The sequence below is a fragment of the Ptychodera flava genome, chromosome 1 (genome assembly GCF_041260155.1).
Source record: "Ptychodera flava strain L36383 chromosome 1, AS_Pfla_20210202, whole genome shotgun sequence".
NCBI classification, from domain to species: Eukaryota; Metazoa; Hemichordata; class Enteropneusta; family Ptychoderidae; genus Ptychodera; species Ptychodera flava.
The window spans coordinates 13,110,573-13,126,881 of NC_091928.1; the positions used below are offsets into that span (position 1 = coordinate 13,110,573).

Genomic DNA, 16,309 nt, shown 5'->3' on the forward strand with positions numbered 1-16,309 from the left:
TACACTCAATGAGATGCCGTGATCACTCACACACTTTTCTTTTATCACCCGCAGTCACTGAACTTCTTTTGTCACCAACCGCTCCTGCAATCTCCTCGCGCACTTTCAAAAGACGTCGCTCATGTATGTGCATAAGTTGACCTTCAATCGGATGACCTATCTGCATTAATTGTATGCGATACAATCATCTGTTACATCATCAAAAATTCCTTCGGCAACGTCCTTTGCCAGCTGATAACATATACATTGCGTCTATTGTGTGCAGTGCGCTAAACTTCATGCTTTTTGCGTCCTGGCCTGACTCACAGTCCGGAGGGACTTTGCCCGATTCAACTACATGTGTCGAGTATGCTGCCCGTTCCGTGGCGGCATAGTGACGTTATCCTGGGCTGGATTTTTTATACTTTCAAGTCATGGTAATGGAACCCAGTTGGGCTTTCGACCAGGCCCGGCTTTGTTGGTAGTTGCGAATCGATCAACAACAGGGCGGCCAGCGTCTTTTCATGTGTCCCCACAGTGACTCTACCGAACGGATGTGTAAGGCTTGCTCTGACTATATTCAGTAAATTCTGAACCCAACAGGAGTGTGGCAGCCAAATTTACCATCGGGACGGAAGAGGATATCGCTGGTGTGGGTGCATTTGGTTCATGACTCAGTCTGCTTTGTGAGTTTGTATTTGATCTTGGCAGGGGTGACCTTTATGCGACCTTTTGACCCGGAAGTACAGAGAATCGACTGTTTGCGAGTTTTGCCAGTGACGAGAGTACCAGCCATGAAGAGCCACACAAAAACTTCTAGCTGGTTCTTGGTTTTAACAACAGTACTCATGGTCACCAAGTCAGGTAAGCGACGGTTTAACAACACACATATATGAGCCGGCTACCTATCGATCATACACTTTTTTCTTCGAAGATTCACGGCGGCTACATTGCGTTCGTAGGATTTCAAATTATTCTTTTCATCTCGGAATACCCTCCCACGCTCCCTTTAGAGTACATATTATACACTTAAATATGTTGCTTTATCACCGTGAATATTGGCGAGTCCAAACTTTTCAAACTGAAAACATAATTGTCAGACTTGTCGTGCGAAAGTCCCACCTCATATCCAAATCGTAGATATTATATTTTCCCCTACCAGCTACTGTATATGTTCTAAGCATAGACAGTGTGCTAAGCCAATAATAGCTATTGTATGCCCGAGGTATTTGCAAACATAACGCTGCGCGCTGAGTAACACGGTACGTGTCAAATTTGAGCAAATCCGACACACCGCCTTGTTATTTTGTCCATTGTTGAGTGCTGTAATGTTTCCCACCAAAATTTTACCGCCACGTTTTGCAATTTTTTTTATGAATTTTTCTGAATTATTTTGATAATTTTGGACCAAATGGACATCATTTTTATTGGCTACAGTTTTTTTATCAAAACTTTGGCAGAAATATAAGAAAAATTGACCAGGGTATATTTTGTAAAGGGGAGAAAAATTGACGTTGGCGCGCAAAGAGCTAAATACCTGGTGCGGAACTCCCGATCTATATATTTTAATCTTTGGCAAACAAGACGAGATTATTGCAGTCCATAATGTTTATGTTCGACATGATTATGTAATAGTCATCAAATTAAGTTGATAAGAACACGGAACAGAATCTCCTTCTGAAAATCCTGTTTCGAATCCTTCGAGTTCACGTCTCCCTTCACTCATTCCAGCTCCCAAGATTCACCAGTCAGATTAAAACACATTGTACTCTCAAAGGCTTTCGTGTCTGTGAAATGAAGCTAAATTTAATGAAAGAAACAGAATGTTTCTCTACAACACGCTTTCGCTGTTCCACAGTACTGAGAGTGTCCTAACCACGCTTTTCACGTAGTAGCTACACGTGTACATATTCAATCTGGAAAAGTATCATTGAAGAGAAGATATCAATCCAACGTTAACTAATGGAACATGGCCTTGTCATCACTCGAACTTGAGATTTAACACCAACAAGCGAGGATCAAGTAAACTGAGTGCCCTCTGAGAAATTCAGCTTTATTATTGGCAATATTTTAAAGTCAACAATGGTAACTACCAGATAAATTTAACATGGTGCCATTGATTTCTACCCAAAATACGCTATAATAACCGATCTTTCCCTCGCTGCGATGTTAGGTATATATGCCATATAGTGCTTTATTTATTTGAGACACGGCCCGTTACTAAGGCGCATGCGGAAACTGCAATGCTAGGGGTCGAAGTTTAAAAAAGTTTCAATAGTTGTCAAGCAGTATCGCTATCTCTATAATCCGTAATCAATACGACGTCAGCGATGTGTTAGATCTCTGAGACTGACCAGTCGTTATCTGTGTAATTTGTATACTGCTCCACATGATACTGTCAACAGAAAAATAAAATCGTTTGAGATAACTTTCAGGTTATGGCACAGGGAGCTAATATACATACACACAGACACAGACACAGACACAGACATATATTTATATATATATATATATATATATATATATATATATATATATATTGACAGGATAGGTCAAGCAGCACCAACTCTACTAGTAGGACACAGTGTTCTTCACTATAGGCCTAAACTAAATTTTATTGTCCGACGTTTCGTGGGCTTAATCCCACTTCATCAGGGTTAAAAATTGTTGACTGTCAAGATGGAAATGACCTAATATATATATATATATATATATATATATATATATATATATATATATATATATATATATATATATATATAACACTTCACTGTTATATCGTAATTTACAAGCAAACTGAGATCTGTACATTTCATCACTCTCTTCAGATGCACCTGAAGAAGCTCTAGCTATAGAGCGAAACGTCGTACGCAAAAGAAGTACATCTAAGTCTAGACGAAATAACCACAGTGTCAGCGTGCTTCTTTTCAACGTTTTTTTCCATTTATTAATCCGCTGCGAAATGCCGTTGTGTAGTTGAAGGAATACTTTGTTCGTGTATTTCGATCCACATGCAAAATGGAAAGCCGACTTGTTTATGTTCCTTACCACTTTGCGGTCAGTGTTGTTTGCTGGCAGCCGTGTAGCCAACGAATTCATGTTGGACGTGAATGGCAACAATTCGCGTCGAATACCTTCACGGTGATATCACCGAGCAACGTCGCTAGCAGTGTGGGTCGACAGGTCCAGGCTGAGTCCCATATCCGGTGACGTAACTGGGTACTTAGCATTCTTGGCTTTATATGGTATTCACAAATAGCATAGCTCAGTCACTCACCTACTTACTAGTTCTTGACGAGTTCTATCACAGGCGCCCGGAGTTGCGAATGTCAGCGGTTTGCGCAAATTCTTTCTCTTATACGTTACTCTACACTGAACACTCCATGCGCCTGTGACTGCTACTGACGAACGAGTGAGGAATATCTCTCTCTCTCTCTCTCTCTCTCTCTCTCTCTCTGCGCAATAATCAACTCAATTTAACCCTCAACTCAACCATCCGCAGCTGATGCATGATGCACACAAGATATATTTCCGCCATTTATTGAAACTTGAAGTCATAAAAGAGCTTTCAATGTCTTCTTAAAATACAGTAACGTGCCCGTTTACTGTATGTTAGACAAAGCTTGTTAAAGAGGTATTTCCTTTAATAAAACCTAGAGAAACTGGGCTTCATATGTTAAATATCGATGAATTCAGTATCCTTTCAGGGACGTTTTCGTTGTGACCCAATCACTGTTATTGTACCATATGAAGGGTAGATATGTGCAAATAAAGTGGATCAGTGATTTGTAAACAGTGCCAAACTTCAGGCGGGTCATTGCGAATTTGAAATCGTTGATTCAAAATGTTTTTTTTTAACAAAAAAGTCAAATGTTTACCTCAAATTAATGGAGTCTCCCGGATGCGTAGAATATGAGCTTTAAGCTTGGCAGTTGAGGACAAGGAGGCCCGGGGTCTTGATTTTTCACGGCGAAAGCAAATGACTCGCCTTGTAATTTTGTATAGACTACATCGAGTCCCTCAGTACCGTTTATATGAGAATGTGAACAGCCAGCATGAGCACATGCGCAAAGATACTTTTAAAATTATGAATAATTCTCGACTTGGCCGTCGCAAGCTGGTGAAGCGAGACTGTTGTACTGTCTGTCTGTCTGTCTCTGTCTGTCTGTCTCTGTCTCTCTCTCTCTCTCTCTCTCTCTCTCTCTCTCTCTCTCTCTCTCTCTCTCTCTCTCTCTCTCTCTCTCTCATCAATGGAATTGCAATACTCTTACATAATCTTCTATTGGGATTATTCCACGACACAGCTAAATCTGGATTTGTTCGGCTCGTCAACGGAAAAACACCATACGAAGGCCAAGTTGAGCTGTTTGTAGAAGCTAAAGGTGGATGGTTGCCTGTCCTTTATTACACGCCATGGTCTGCCGACTCAAGAGAATGGAGCTTCCAAGCTGCAAATGTCGTCTGCAAAGAATTAGGTACATTAATACATTAATTATGGACACTAGACTATTATGACAATGTGAAACAAAATTCTGATTGCGTATCCTGATATACAGCAGGCAGTTTTTACCAAATCATTGAGTAGGGCTCGAACTTCAATTTGAAAGTTTGTCTGAACACATAAATGTTTATATGTGTGTAAACACTACCGGGCTTTCATTCATCCGTTCATTCGTTCATTCATTCATGCCTGTATAGCCTTCGCACATACATACATACATACATACATACATACATTATATTCATACAATACATTGCATTACATTACATATATACATTTAAATATTATACGTACTGTACTACATTTGCATACCCAAGTGCCAACTTTTACCATTGTCATTTTGAACACTTATTCCGTAGTAACCATCTGGTATATTTCCATCAACAATCATTGTAAAGGTATAGACGGTTCGGGGACTAGAAAGTCGAATTCTCAAACTTCTACAATATTCATTTTGCCTTCCACCTGTGGGGGCTCATTCTCAAGCTTATTGAGTAAAAGAGTTTTCACCGGCGTAGTTTGTGAAAATCAGAAAATTTAGTTTACACAATAGCGATGAGACAGTGATAGCGGCCATGTTTAATTTCAAATAATGGATAATATGGTAATTCGCTTCTCTACTACCAAACTTTTGCACGTTCCAAGTTTAACCCCGGATTTTTATTCTGAGTTTGAAAGAGTTGGAATGATTGAAAATTTCCTTGAGAACAGTTCGAGCAGAAGTTTAAGTCTTTCATTTTCTAGGCACGCACTACCTTAATGTATTTCTCAGTGAGCTTCACACGTCGTTTGTGTCTCATTTATAACACTACAGGATTCAACTCTGCGATGCGGCACCGCATGGAATTCGGCGCTCTCGACGGTGATTCCCGTCTCCGTGTGACAAACGTTCGTTGCGGGGAAAATGTCACTTCCCTCGCCGAGTGTAACTTCGACTTCTATGAAAGCTACAAAGCAGCAGCCGTTGTTACATGCAACTGTGAGTATTGCTCTAAAATAAGTGTGCAATGACAGTAAATAAAAGTACATATTTATGATAATCATACGCATGCATACATCTATCTGCATCTCTTCGATATTAATAACCGAATGAACGACAATACGCTGTATTCACAGCACTTTGTATTTCAACACTTTTTATGAAAGGAGAAACAAAATGAAACCTAATAACATAAATTGTTAGTTTCAAGAAAATTAGGTTAATTAGATCTGAGGATATTTTTTTCTATTTTTCTTTTTGAAAGCTGAGACTCATAAAGTACAGTAAAATTCGGAGAATGTACTTTAAATGTTTTGAAAACGTGAAAAAAAGTTTGTAGCGGGTTCTTCTAGTGTAGGTCTGGTTACCTAAAATACATACTTTCTTTTATTTGGCCCGATTAAAACACTTTAATAACATAACAATTGACCGAATAACATACCGTTCAACTCGTAAAAGGTCTCAATATATAAATTATCGTGCTGTGTGATTTCATATCTTTCGTCATTGATGATGATGATGATGATGATGATGATGATGATGATGATGATTCTCGTAGATGACGCCTACCTAGGATGCTACACTGGTATGCTGACGAGAGACACCGACTTCACGTACCTCAGTCACATGACAATACAATCCTGCCTTGATTATTGTCGCCGTCATCGATCGACGTATGCTGGCCTACAAAGTCGACGCTATTGCATCTGCGGTGACGAAGACATGTATCAGAGCCTCACACAGGCGCCGCTGAGTGCCTGTATGGCGCCATGTTCCGGTGACAATTCTCAAATTTGCGGTGGCTCCGATAATGCTGGGGTCTATTTAGGTAAGCGGAATTCTCGATTTAGCATAATGTGCACTAAATATTCAAAACACTGTGAAAAAAATGTGAATTTTGAAATTGTAAATAAGTGTGGCGAAATGGTATTTTAAAACAAAATGAGACAAAATTACTGCAATTTCGACAATTTACAGGAATAATAAATACAAACAAAAGCACGGTTGGAGGTTGCGCAGCACCTGATCGCCTACACTGCGCATGGCTTAATCTTTCAGTCCTAAGTAAAACTAAACGAAGTGGCAAATGTGAGAGAGTTTTTCTGCCTTGCAGACATCACCTGCTCACTTCCTGCCCTACCAAACCAAAACCGTGTATTATATTACCATGCCCTGCCCGTCGCATTTTGATTGGTCGAGCTGAGCCACGTGACTGACCACAAATACACAGTAATGGTTTGTTTACATGCCCGTGAATATGAATAATAAGATTAAAAACTCAAAGTATCGTAACTTTACAGCTCAAACGTAAATCATAATCAATCATAAAATAAAATGGAGCACTTCTAGGTCAAGTTGAGATATTTTTTTCTGAAAACATCTCCGGATTTGCCGATATTTTACAGCGCGCGTGACAGTGCGTCGCGTATTGCTCTGTTTCTGGGGCCAAGTTTTCGTTCGCTCCTGAAATTTTCGGAAATTTTGACGGTTTTCTTGGGTTCGCTGATAATATAATGGAAATAACAGACTCCGCTCTGACCATTAACGTTTATTTGTGGGCGCGGGCTCGAGGAAAGCCAAATTAACGGGCTCGGCTTATTTTTTGGCTTTCATCTCGCCCTTGCCCACAAATAAACGTAAACGGTAAGCGTGTCGCCCGTTATTCCTATATTTCATGGCTGTGTTCCCGCGGTATTCTATGCTTACCAAATGTTATGCTATTGATATAGTCCTCGCCACGGGAACAAATTACCTTGTTGGCGCAGCCAATCGACTTTTCACGCGAATGTTGATAGTGAACAACACCCAGGCTATACCTTTTTTGCCGAGTCATTTGTTGTCAAACTTCACTCAGAAAATAAATCTTAATGTTTTAAAAAAGTTACAAAGGTAATGTTCCCGTAGAGCAATAACTTTTTAGGTTTCCCCCTGTATCTAATACAACTCTGACCATGATGACCATGACGCTATGAAAACTAATTTGCGAAACCAAAAACGATGGGCGGGTTTTTGAAGTACCTTACTTGTTATACTTTTGCTTCGAGTTAAAGGGGTGTAACGATGCGAAATGGACACAATTAGGTGAAAAGTAAAAGAAATCTACAGCCGTATCAGCCAATCATCCTCCAGGACCTGGTCTGTCTTCGTCCGTCACTGAAAATCAATGATGTCATAATTCTTGTTTCCTGTAGCGTCCATGGGTTCATGTGGAGGTCATACCACCGGATCTGGGACTATCTACTCGCCTGGATTTCCGGGAAATGAGCGAGGTACGCAGACCTGCACGTGGCATATCGATGTCCGACCGGGAAATGCTGTCGCGTTCGAATTTGTCTTCTCCGGACTCGATGCAGATTCGGAAACTCTAACTGTCTCCGAAAACTACAACGAGGAAAGGCGAACCATTGAATTTGAAAATGCTACAGCCCTGTCATGCACCAACAGCGTGGATGTCACATTTCAATCTCAGGCCAAAGGCGTGGGAATGTTCGCGTTGAAGTTCAGGGGTATGTCGGCTTTCAAATATCAATAATTTCGTTCTTGTCAATGAAAATTAACATTTGATAAGCTTCTAGATGGCTCGTATATGTCATGTAATCGCCAAAACAGCGTTACATAAAATGCTTCCTCTTTGGCATGTTAACGATGAGATCACGGTCCGCGATGGTATGTGGGTGATCCCAGTGGTTTCTAAATATGTGAAAATTACTCTGTTTTCGCCAATAATTGATTATCTTATCTTCTCCGTTTCTCACTCTTTACACATACATGTGACTGATTTCAAAATCGGAAATCACAAAATTTCTTACTTTGTCAGAAGAATCGGTGTACGCATAGACATGTGACTGATTTCTTTATCGGAAATCAAACAATTTCTTACATTATCAGAAGACTTGCAATGTGATCAGTCAACGCATTGCAATGATTTTTACGTTAAATCCTAGCCTGGTCATTTTGTGACATTATGTGCTTTTACGCTATATATCGCAAACCAACTACAGAAGTATCGTTGTTCGTCCAGTGTTCAATAATCGTTACTTCTTGTTGCAGAAATACGTGTATGTCCATCCCTACACGATAGCAATTACTCCGACATCGTCTACCACGGCACGCCATGTCCACATGTTCCTGGGAGCATCGTTTCTGTCCGCTGCAAACCAGGCTACGTCTTGGCCAAAGCTGAGGACAGCGTAGGATGCCAAGAAGATGGTGAATGGAACGCCACCCTGCCACAGTGTGTAGGTAGGTCACAGAGTGAGCAACGCCACTTGTGGTTTTAGCCTCCACAAACTTTGACATCATTACAAGCACATCAAACGATCATGTGATCATTTAAGGGCATTTGGATTGAAATACGCACATGGCAAACGTGGGTCATTGCGTTTGATGGGAGTAGGTGAAATTGTAGGCCGTTCGCAAAGTCTCACTAACCATGCACTCATGGTTGAAGTATGCAAAGGAAACGGGTGTGAGTTATGCGTGATATTTACTAACCGCTTTGATTTTGGTGAGTGATATTTATTCTTTTGATTTACAAAAAACTGTCATGTCAGTGGTTCAAACCCTTGACACCACGTTTCAGGAAATCATCTTCTTGGACCAAGTCCAATTACACGTTCGTTGCAATGTTCAAACTTCCTAGCTGTCATTCAGCAGAGATATGCATTTCAAGGCAGTGGGCTTCGTCTTCCTAGCGCGTGTTTTTTTTGTATGTTTTATAATTGAGCCTTACGTGAAGGTAACCATGTCAATATTTTGCCTAATTTTGGAAATAAATTGATGCGAAGGTTTGAGCTCCACACCTATAATATCTGTCCCACTTGTACATCACCAAATTGCAAATCAACTACATGATAAAAGTACACTGGTGCGTGAGATTTCCTCTTTATGAAAAGAAAGTAAGCAAAATATTCTCTCTCTCTCTCTCTCTCTCTCTCTCTCTCTCTCTCTCTCTCTCTCTCTCTCTCTCTCTCTCTCTCTCTCTCTCTCTCTCTCTCTCAGCTGTCAATTGTGGTAACCCAGGTGAAGTCAAAAATGCATACAAAGAGGGCACCGGGTACACCTACAACAACACATTTAAATACACATGCCGTAACGGCTACTACCTTAGCGGAAGTGACGTCATTCGATGTGCTGCTGGAGGAAAGTGGACGATGAAACCATCGTGCCGTTTAAATGGTATAACTTTTATCATAGATTAATCTCTCAATTTGTAGAATAGAGTTTGCCTCTAAACATGATTGGTCAGTGTTTTGTCTAACACTGACAAGGAAAGGTTTAATAAACCAACGTAAAAATTCCCATTTCGTTTGTACACTTGAACTTGAGTATTGGACCAAGAAGCATGTGATATGTCGTCACAAGGAGGTCGTTTGGCCACGTACAAGCGTCTTTCTACAGAAATGGGTATCAAATGGTTATCAAGCACCATCACAAAAGATAGCAAAGCGGTGTATTGTAGGGATAGTCATGGCGAGATACTCAGCTACATTGCGCTGCGCCTGGTTTCCATTTTGAGTACAGAAAAATTGAGGCTTCGCTGTAGTGGCCAAATGACGTCATGAGGCCTCTGTACCTGTTTTGTCCAATTCAGCAATCATTCACTACTGTAATTTTAGATAAAATTCAACAAGGCTGGACTTGTTTTTTCAGCAATGGTATCGATAGAATAATTTAACCGTGTTGGTTTGCACAGTCGGCAGCGGTAAAACTTACAAAAGCGCAGATTTAGTTACAACATATGTTACTGCATTAAAGAAATTGCAGTATATATATAATATATATATATATATTAAATAGACGAATTACTGCACTTGCTGTTAATCACTGAATTATTGTACGTAATCACCTGCTGTCATGAAAGAGACTTGTGTACAGGGATCCATGTACATCTGCGCAAGACTGTGTGAACAACGATTAAAATTACCGTCTCTTTGGTCAGTTGTTTGATCAAAATCTCCTCCAGGTGGCGCTACAGATCTATCACAGATCTCCATTAATCGATAGGGCGCCTTCACAGAACACTGTCACACCCGTTGCAAAATTAAAGAGCTACAGGCTGTAATTCGGGGTCTTATGGGATTTGTTTTTCACCCATATTTTATGAAACAGATGTGACGCATCGGAGACGGATGCCATGGCTCTCACCGATACTCAGATGCTTGTTATTTCCGTGGTTGAATGTTTTAGCAAAATTGTAATTCTTAACGTGGATAAATCTCTCTCTCTCTCTCTCTCTCTCTCTCTCTCTCTCTCTCTCTCAGTGTCAGAAATCGGTTGTGGCGACCCTGGTTATGTCGCCAATGCTGACAGAATCGACAGTTACATCTACAACAGAACTATTAGGTATAAGTGCCATAGCGGTTACTCCAGCAGCGGCGATGACGTCATTCGTTGTACCAAGGAGGGAAGGTGGACCACAAAACCCGTGTGTCGTCGGAATCGTAAGTAGTCAAGTGAATAATTATAACAGGGACCATCGTTACCCACATTTATTTGCTGTGTACTATATTACACTGTCGAGCTTGATCCTCTTTGCGACCGATATAAATGACCTTTACATCCTTACATTTTCGTTGATAGAATTTACCTGTTCGATGCAAACTTTGTAACAGCCGTATGCATATTCAACGTTATCAACGTAGAGCGCCACCACAGTCCTTTTCTCGCCGCAAGAGAATATAAGAGTCCTGGCTATAGCTAATGCACTGACCATATATATGTTAGGTTCGTGATGCCGTGAAGTGTCTTCGACGTTGTACAAGTGCTCATATCTTACCGACAAATATTCGTTTCACGTCATTCTGTCAGTGAAAAACGTTGAAATAAGTTTAGACATGGTGTATTAAACTCAGCCTGTGTTCTTATTATTTGTCGAATCTCTCATTATTCTCTTTACTATAGACACAAAAGTTCTGACAGAAACCGCGTCTACGTCAACAGAAGAAGGTAAGACACTTGAGAGAAAATGTATATGTATATATATATATATATATATATATATATATATATATATATATATATATAATATATATATATATATATATATATATTTATATATATCCGTACTCTCTGTGCCCAAGTTCAGAGGTTGCCATAAAGCCATTATGGTGATAACCGGGAGGGCACATTGTATACAGTTTGTGTGCGTGTATATAATATATATATATATATATATATATATATATATATATATATATATATATATATATATATATATATATATATATATATATATATATATATATATATATATCCCTAACTATTGATTTTGCTGCGAACAGCTTTTACGAAGCACGGTCACTCGGACTTACTGTATACAAAAGAGCATTTCACGCTTAACACGACTGGAAATAATTTGGGTTAATAGGATTTTCATATTTTCCAAATTTCTCAAAAGTGTAAGGTGCTATATAGCTAATTGTTGCAATATCGCAAATTACTCATAGAATCAAGAGTAACTTAAAAAGAAAAGCAGATGAGTCAACATTTGTAGATTAAATCGTCATTAATTCACCATTCAATTGTCCCAAATTAGTTCCGATCGTGTTGCTTAAAGATGCTGATTGCATGGATAAGAGGCCGACATTTGTTTGATTTACTCGGCTCACAATGCGACTTTTTTCGCACATAGGTAAAGTTTTGCAGTGTCTTAGCTGGTCGTCGCATCTATACTATGGCGTGTTCCGTGAGCGGACTGAGCTATTGTGTGTTATTGGGGATAGACAGAGTCATTTTGTGTGTTTGGAAGCCACTGAAAAATTGTCAAAATTGTGGTAAAATTTACATATTTTGAAATAAGGTTTGTTTGTTTGTGTGTTCGTTACTTTTGTCAGGTTACATAGCTGCAGCCATTGTAGTAGGAGTGTTGACATTTGTGGTACTCGTCGTTGCTGGCGTCATGTGCATATTTAGACGGTAGGTCATCATCATGTGATTATTAGTAATACGTTAAGAAAACGTTGGCTGAGCAGTCTTCAAGTTATTAGCGTGGCAATATTGCGTCGATTCAAAACTACAGATAGACTAATGACTTTCTCTATATGAACCTGTCGAATAATGAAGACATTACATCCCGATTATGTAAATTTACGTACCTACATCTAAATGTCGCCATATTGCATTTCTTCGATTACATTATGTGCTTCACAATCTTATTAACCTATAGATTCATCATTTCAACCTTGCAACCAGTCTCTCTACCGCTTGTGAAGACACGTCGCAACAATATATATATATATATATATATATATATATATATATATATATATATGTATATGTGTATGTATACATGTATTGACAGTCTTAACTAAAAATTGTAAAATTCCAGGAACATAGGGAACTTCTTCAGGAAAGACGATTGTTCAAGGTCAACAGATGCTCAACGTAAGAATACCGTGAATGAAGACCGTGACAGGAATGACATCAGTATTGTCCTCCAGGTAAACCCAAGACTTCTCGGTGAGGGGAGTGGAAGTCACGCGTACGAGTACTCTGTGGCGTACAACAACAGTAGGACGCGTGACGCTCACGGCGCGGAAAGTTACCATGAAAGCGCCACCATGAGGTGTCACAGTGACGAAGATGAATACTCGTACATAGACAACACTGCCAACACTTACGACGACGTCGCGAGAGTTGCGCAGAAGAGTGACGGCACGTACAGGCCTTACTACAGAACACTCGATTACAACGAGCTGAAACCTGTCAAACGCGGACAATTTGGCAACTTAAATACACATGGTCAAGGTAAAGTTGAGTACAGCGGGACTGTGGACAACGTAGCCTACGAGTCCGCTGGTTTGGGTGACGATGGCGGCGACGTGTACTCGGAAATTGACGACCGTAGTGCGGACTATGCCATGGTGGACGACGTTGCTGATAACTCGACTAACAACAGCGCCGACAACGTCGATGCCGATGTTGAATCTGTCGATAATGTCAGACACGAATCAACCGAAAATCCGAAGAGCGATGATGGACCCGAATACGCAGTGTTGGAGGGACCTTAACTTGTAATTATTTACGCTGACTGAAACATCCTGGAGTGAAGCCTTTAGGAAAGTGGAATAATATTTTGAAGGGGATAAAAATCCAATATTAACTGTGTAAATATGCCAACATTGATTGTACATACATCGCCATTGATCAGTTTTCCCTTATTGATTCCGGATATCTACTGTGTTTGCCAACACAGTACACCAGAGTGTTCCTCCCACTCGTGCTAGTGTCTATCTGTTTTCGTGTGTGCTTCGACAGTCATACAGAGCTCGCTCTAACCTCTGTATGTCTGGGCGTCTCTCTCCTCCCTCTCAGGCTCGCTATCTCTTACTGTCTGTCTGTCTGTCTGTCTGTCTGTCTGTCTGACTATCTCTCTCTCTCTCTCTCTCTCTCTCTCTCTCTCTCTCTCTCTCTCTCTCTCTCTCTCTCTCTCTCTCTCTCTCATCTTTGCATTAAATAGGAGCTACCATACAGCATTGTGTCGTCTTGTAACCGGACTACTGGAAGCTCTTGCTGCAAACGAGAAAACAATTTTCGCACCCCCGGCATAGGTTTCAGAATAGTTTTTGTTAAATCGGACACCTTGGTTGCCTGTACATAAAAATATCCCCTGACTTTCGTCATGTAAATCGAGAGTTTATCTGGTCAGCATTTAATTTTGTTGAAATGACAATGGATTTCTTTACCGCTCAAATTTGGAATAATTTCTCTTACCACCGATCTCTGCTGAGAGTGGTTTTCGGGACGACTCGCAAAATCCTGCCAAAGTTTATTTGTACCGATACAATCATATTGAAATCTAAGATTTGAAATACGGATAATATGAATTGTAGCAGATTTAAATGTGTTAAAGTACAAATCGTCATCGTACCAAAGAACTCGCTTTGGGGCACTGCCAGCTTTAGCAGACACAACTGTACAACACACCTACAATTCCTCGGAATTACAGTAATTAAGTGAAGTGAATAAGCAATATATTCGGAATATTGATCAAATGAATATCATTTCCTATACTTTGATATATACATCTATGATTTTGATTGCTACATACCTTTCCTGTTTTGATCATATGTCAGATACAGAGCATGGTCCCATCATGAGCAATCTTCACTTTTATTACATACCTCGACGTGAGTGCAAAGCAGTGCATTGATTTGAATAGGAACATCCGGGGGGTTAGCGGCCCTTGTGAAGGATGTACGGACCGGTTTCTGTGGTTACCCTATCCGATGAAGCCCTTTGACGTCAAGACGCTTAAGCTAGATGTAAAATATCCATGCGCGCACTGCTATTTTGACTTTCGTTAAAATCTGTTTGATGCTGGTCGATAAAGGTAGAATTGCTTGAGGATGCCCTGCGTGTAACTAAATGTCATATAGCGTTAACTGTGAAGAGGCATGTAATAAAATATTATTGCCTGAATACATGGGTTTATGTGCCCTCGCAGCGCAGGACGCAGTTTGCCCTCCTGGCGTCGAGCAAATTGTCACTTGCTCTCGGGCACATATACCCATGTATCCGGGCAATAATATATAATCTTTAGTTTTTGCGCTTTCCTAATCTTAGTATTTTCAGTCTTGACCGCTCAAAGTGTTTAGCCGTCTCTCAAGTCACGCCCTTTAAGGCCTCTTTCTTGAACGTCAGCATTCACCAAGCTTTCGAAAATTCATCTTGAAAATATGTACAACTGACTGTGAAATATTATAGACGAGACTTTGAACAGCATTTAGACAATGGTCATCTATGACGTCGATCAGCAGACATTAGTAACTCATCGAGATCGACAATCACCTCGAGCCGATCAACGTATTCTACTTTGAGTCGTGGATATTATATTTTTGTACAACGACTTTTTCCATCGTATGCGTCAAAGGATTGTGTTTTAAAGTTATTTTCTGAATGCATCTATTCAATAAAATGTTTTTATAAGCAACTCTATGAAATCTCGAATCATTTTAAGTCTTTTCGTCAAGGTTGAATTCAGCTTGAGTGATTGCAGACTATGATTGCTAGTGGAGTCTCTCTGTATACCTACAGCGTAGCGTAGTAAAGGCGCCCTCTGGCGACTGGTCTTCAGTTTTAATCGGCCAATTTGAAGAAGAACGATCAAAATTCACTATCTGCAAAAAACAATAAAACCCAGAGCATAAAAGGGAACCCCCTTCTGTAATTACAGGGGCCTATGGCCGGGAGGGGGTGGAATTGAAGAGGGTCACTGTTTAGAAAACTCCTCGGGGGAGGGTAGGTTTTTCACATATCTGTCGGGGGGGGGGGGGTTGTCACTTTCTACTGAAGCTGATTTCAGAAACTTGCCTAGGATCACCCATGTGATATTTCCTGAATAGGAAAATACCAGCATAATACACTGATTCTTTGCAATACATGTACATAGTTCACAAGCTGAAGGAAATACTTCAGTTGAAGGTTGTAGGATATATTTCACACTGTGATATGTGCAAGAAAGCACCGAGACGTGGCCGCGCGCGGCTGCAATATCGATGACTCAGACAAGTCAATATACTAGTAGTTAGTGAGTTTATTACAGTGACATGAGATAAAATTACATAAAACTGAAATCTACTTCATTAGATTCAGAATCACGGTAGACTGAATTACCCACAATTCTCTTCGATTTGTAACATTGGAGGTACAGTGTCTTTCTCTAAGCTTTCCCGCTGTACATTTAAATGGCAGTGTGAAACGGAAGCAACTGCTTGATTATATCATGTAAAAGTAAAGTAAAGTTAATGTGTTATGGTGAAAATTCCGTAATATCCATAAAAATTGGTAAACAAATGAAAAAATAAACAAGTAAATAAATAAATAACAAACAAATAAGTAAACAAAAA

General features: G+C 40.0%; 1 protein-coding gene across 2 annotated transcripts; it reads left to right on the forward strand.

The window, feature by feature from the left end:
• The first annotated feature begins 263 nt into the window (after window positions 1–263).
• On the forward strand, window positions 264–15,393 carry LOC139130532 (uncharacterized). 2 transcript variants are annotated; one of them, XM_070696296.1, is made up of 11 exons: window positions 264–843; window positions 4,284–4,454; window positions 5,295–5,459; window positions 6,019–6,288; window positions 7,652–7,966; window positions 8,511–8,702; window positions 9,462–9,638; window positions 10,724–10,903; window positions 11,364–11,408; window positions 12,296–12,377; window positions 12,790–15,393. In XM_070696296.1, the coding sequence occupies exons 1-11, from the start codon at window positions 702–704 to the stop codon at window positions 13,469–13,471; spliced, it is 2,421 nt and encodes an 806-aa protein (XP_070552397.1). In that variant the 5' UTR covers window positions 264–701; the 3' UTR covers window positions 13,472–15,393. The 2 variants fall into 2 exon arrangements, with proteins under 2 accessions (XP_070552397.1, XP_070552399.1); XM_070696298.1 differs by lacking the exon at window positions 9,462–9,638 and having other exon boundaries at window positions 522–843.
• Window positions 15,394–16,309: the final 916 nt, after the last annotated feature.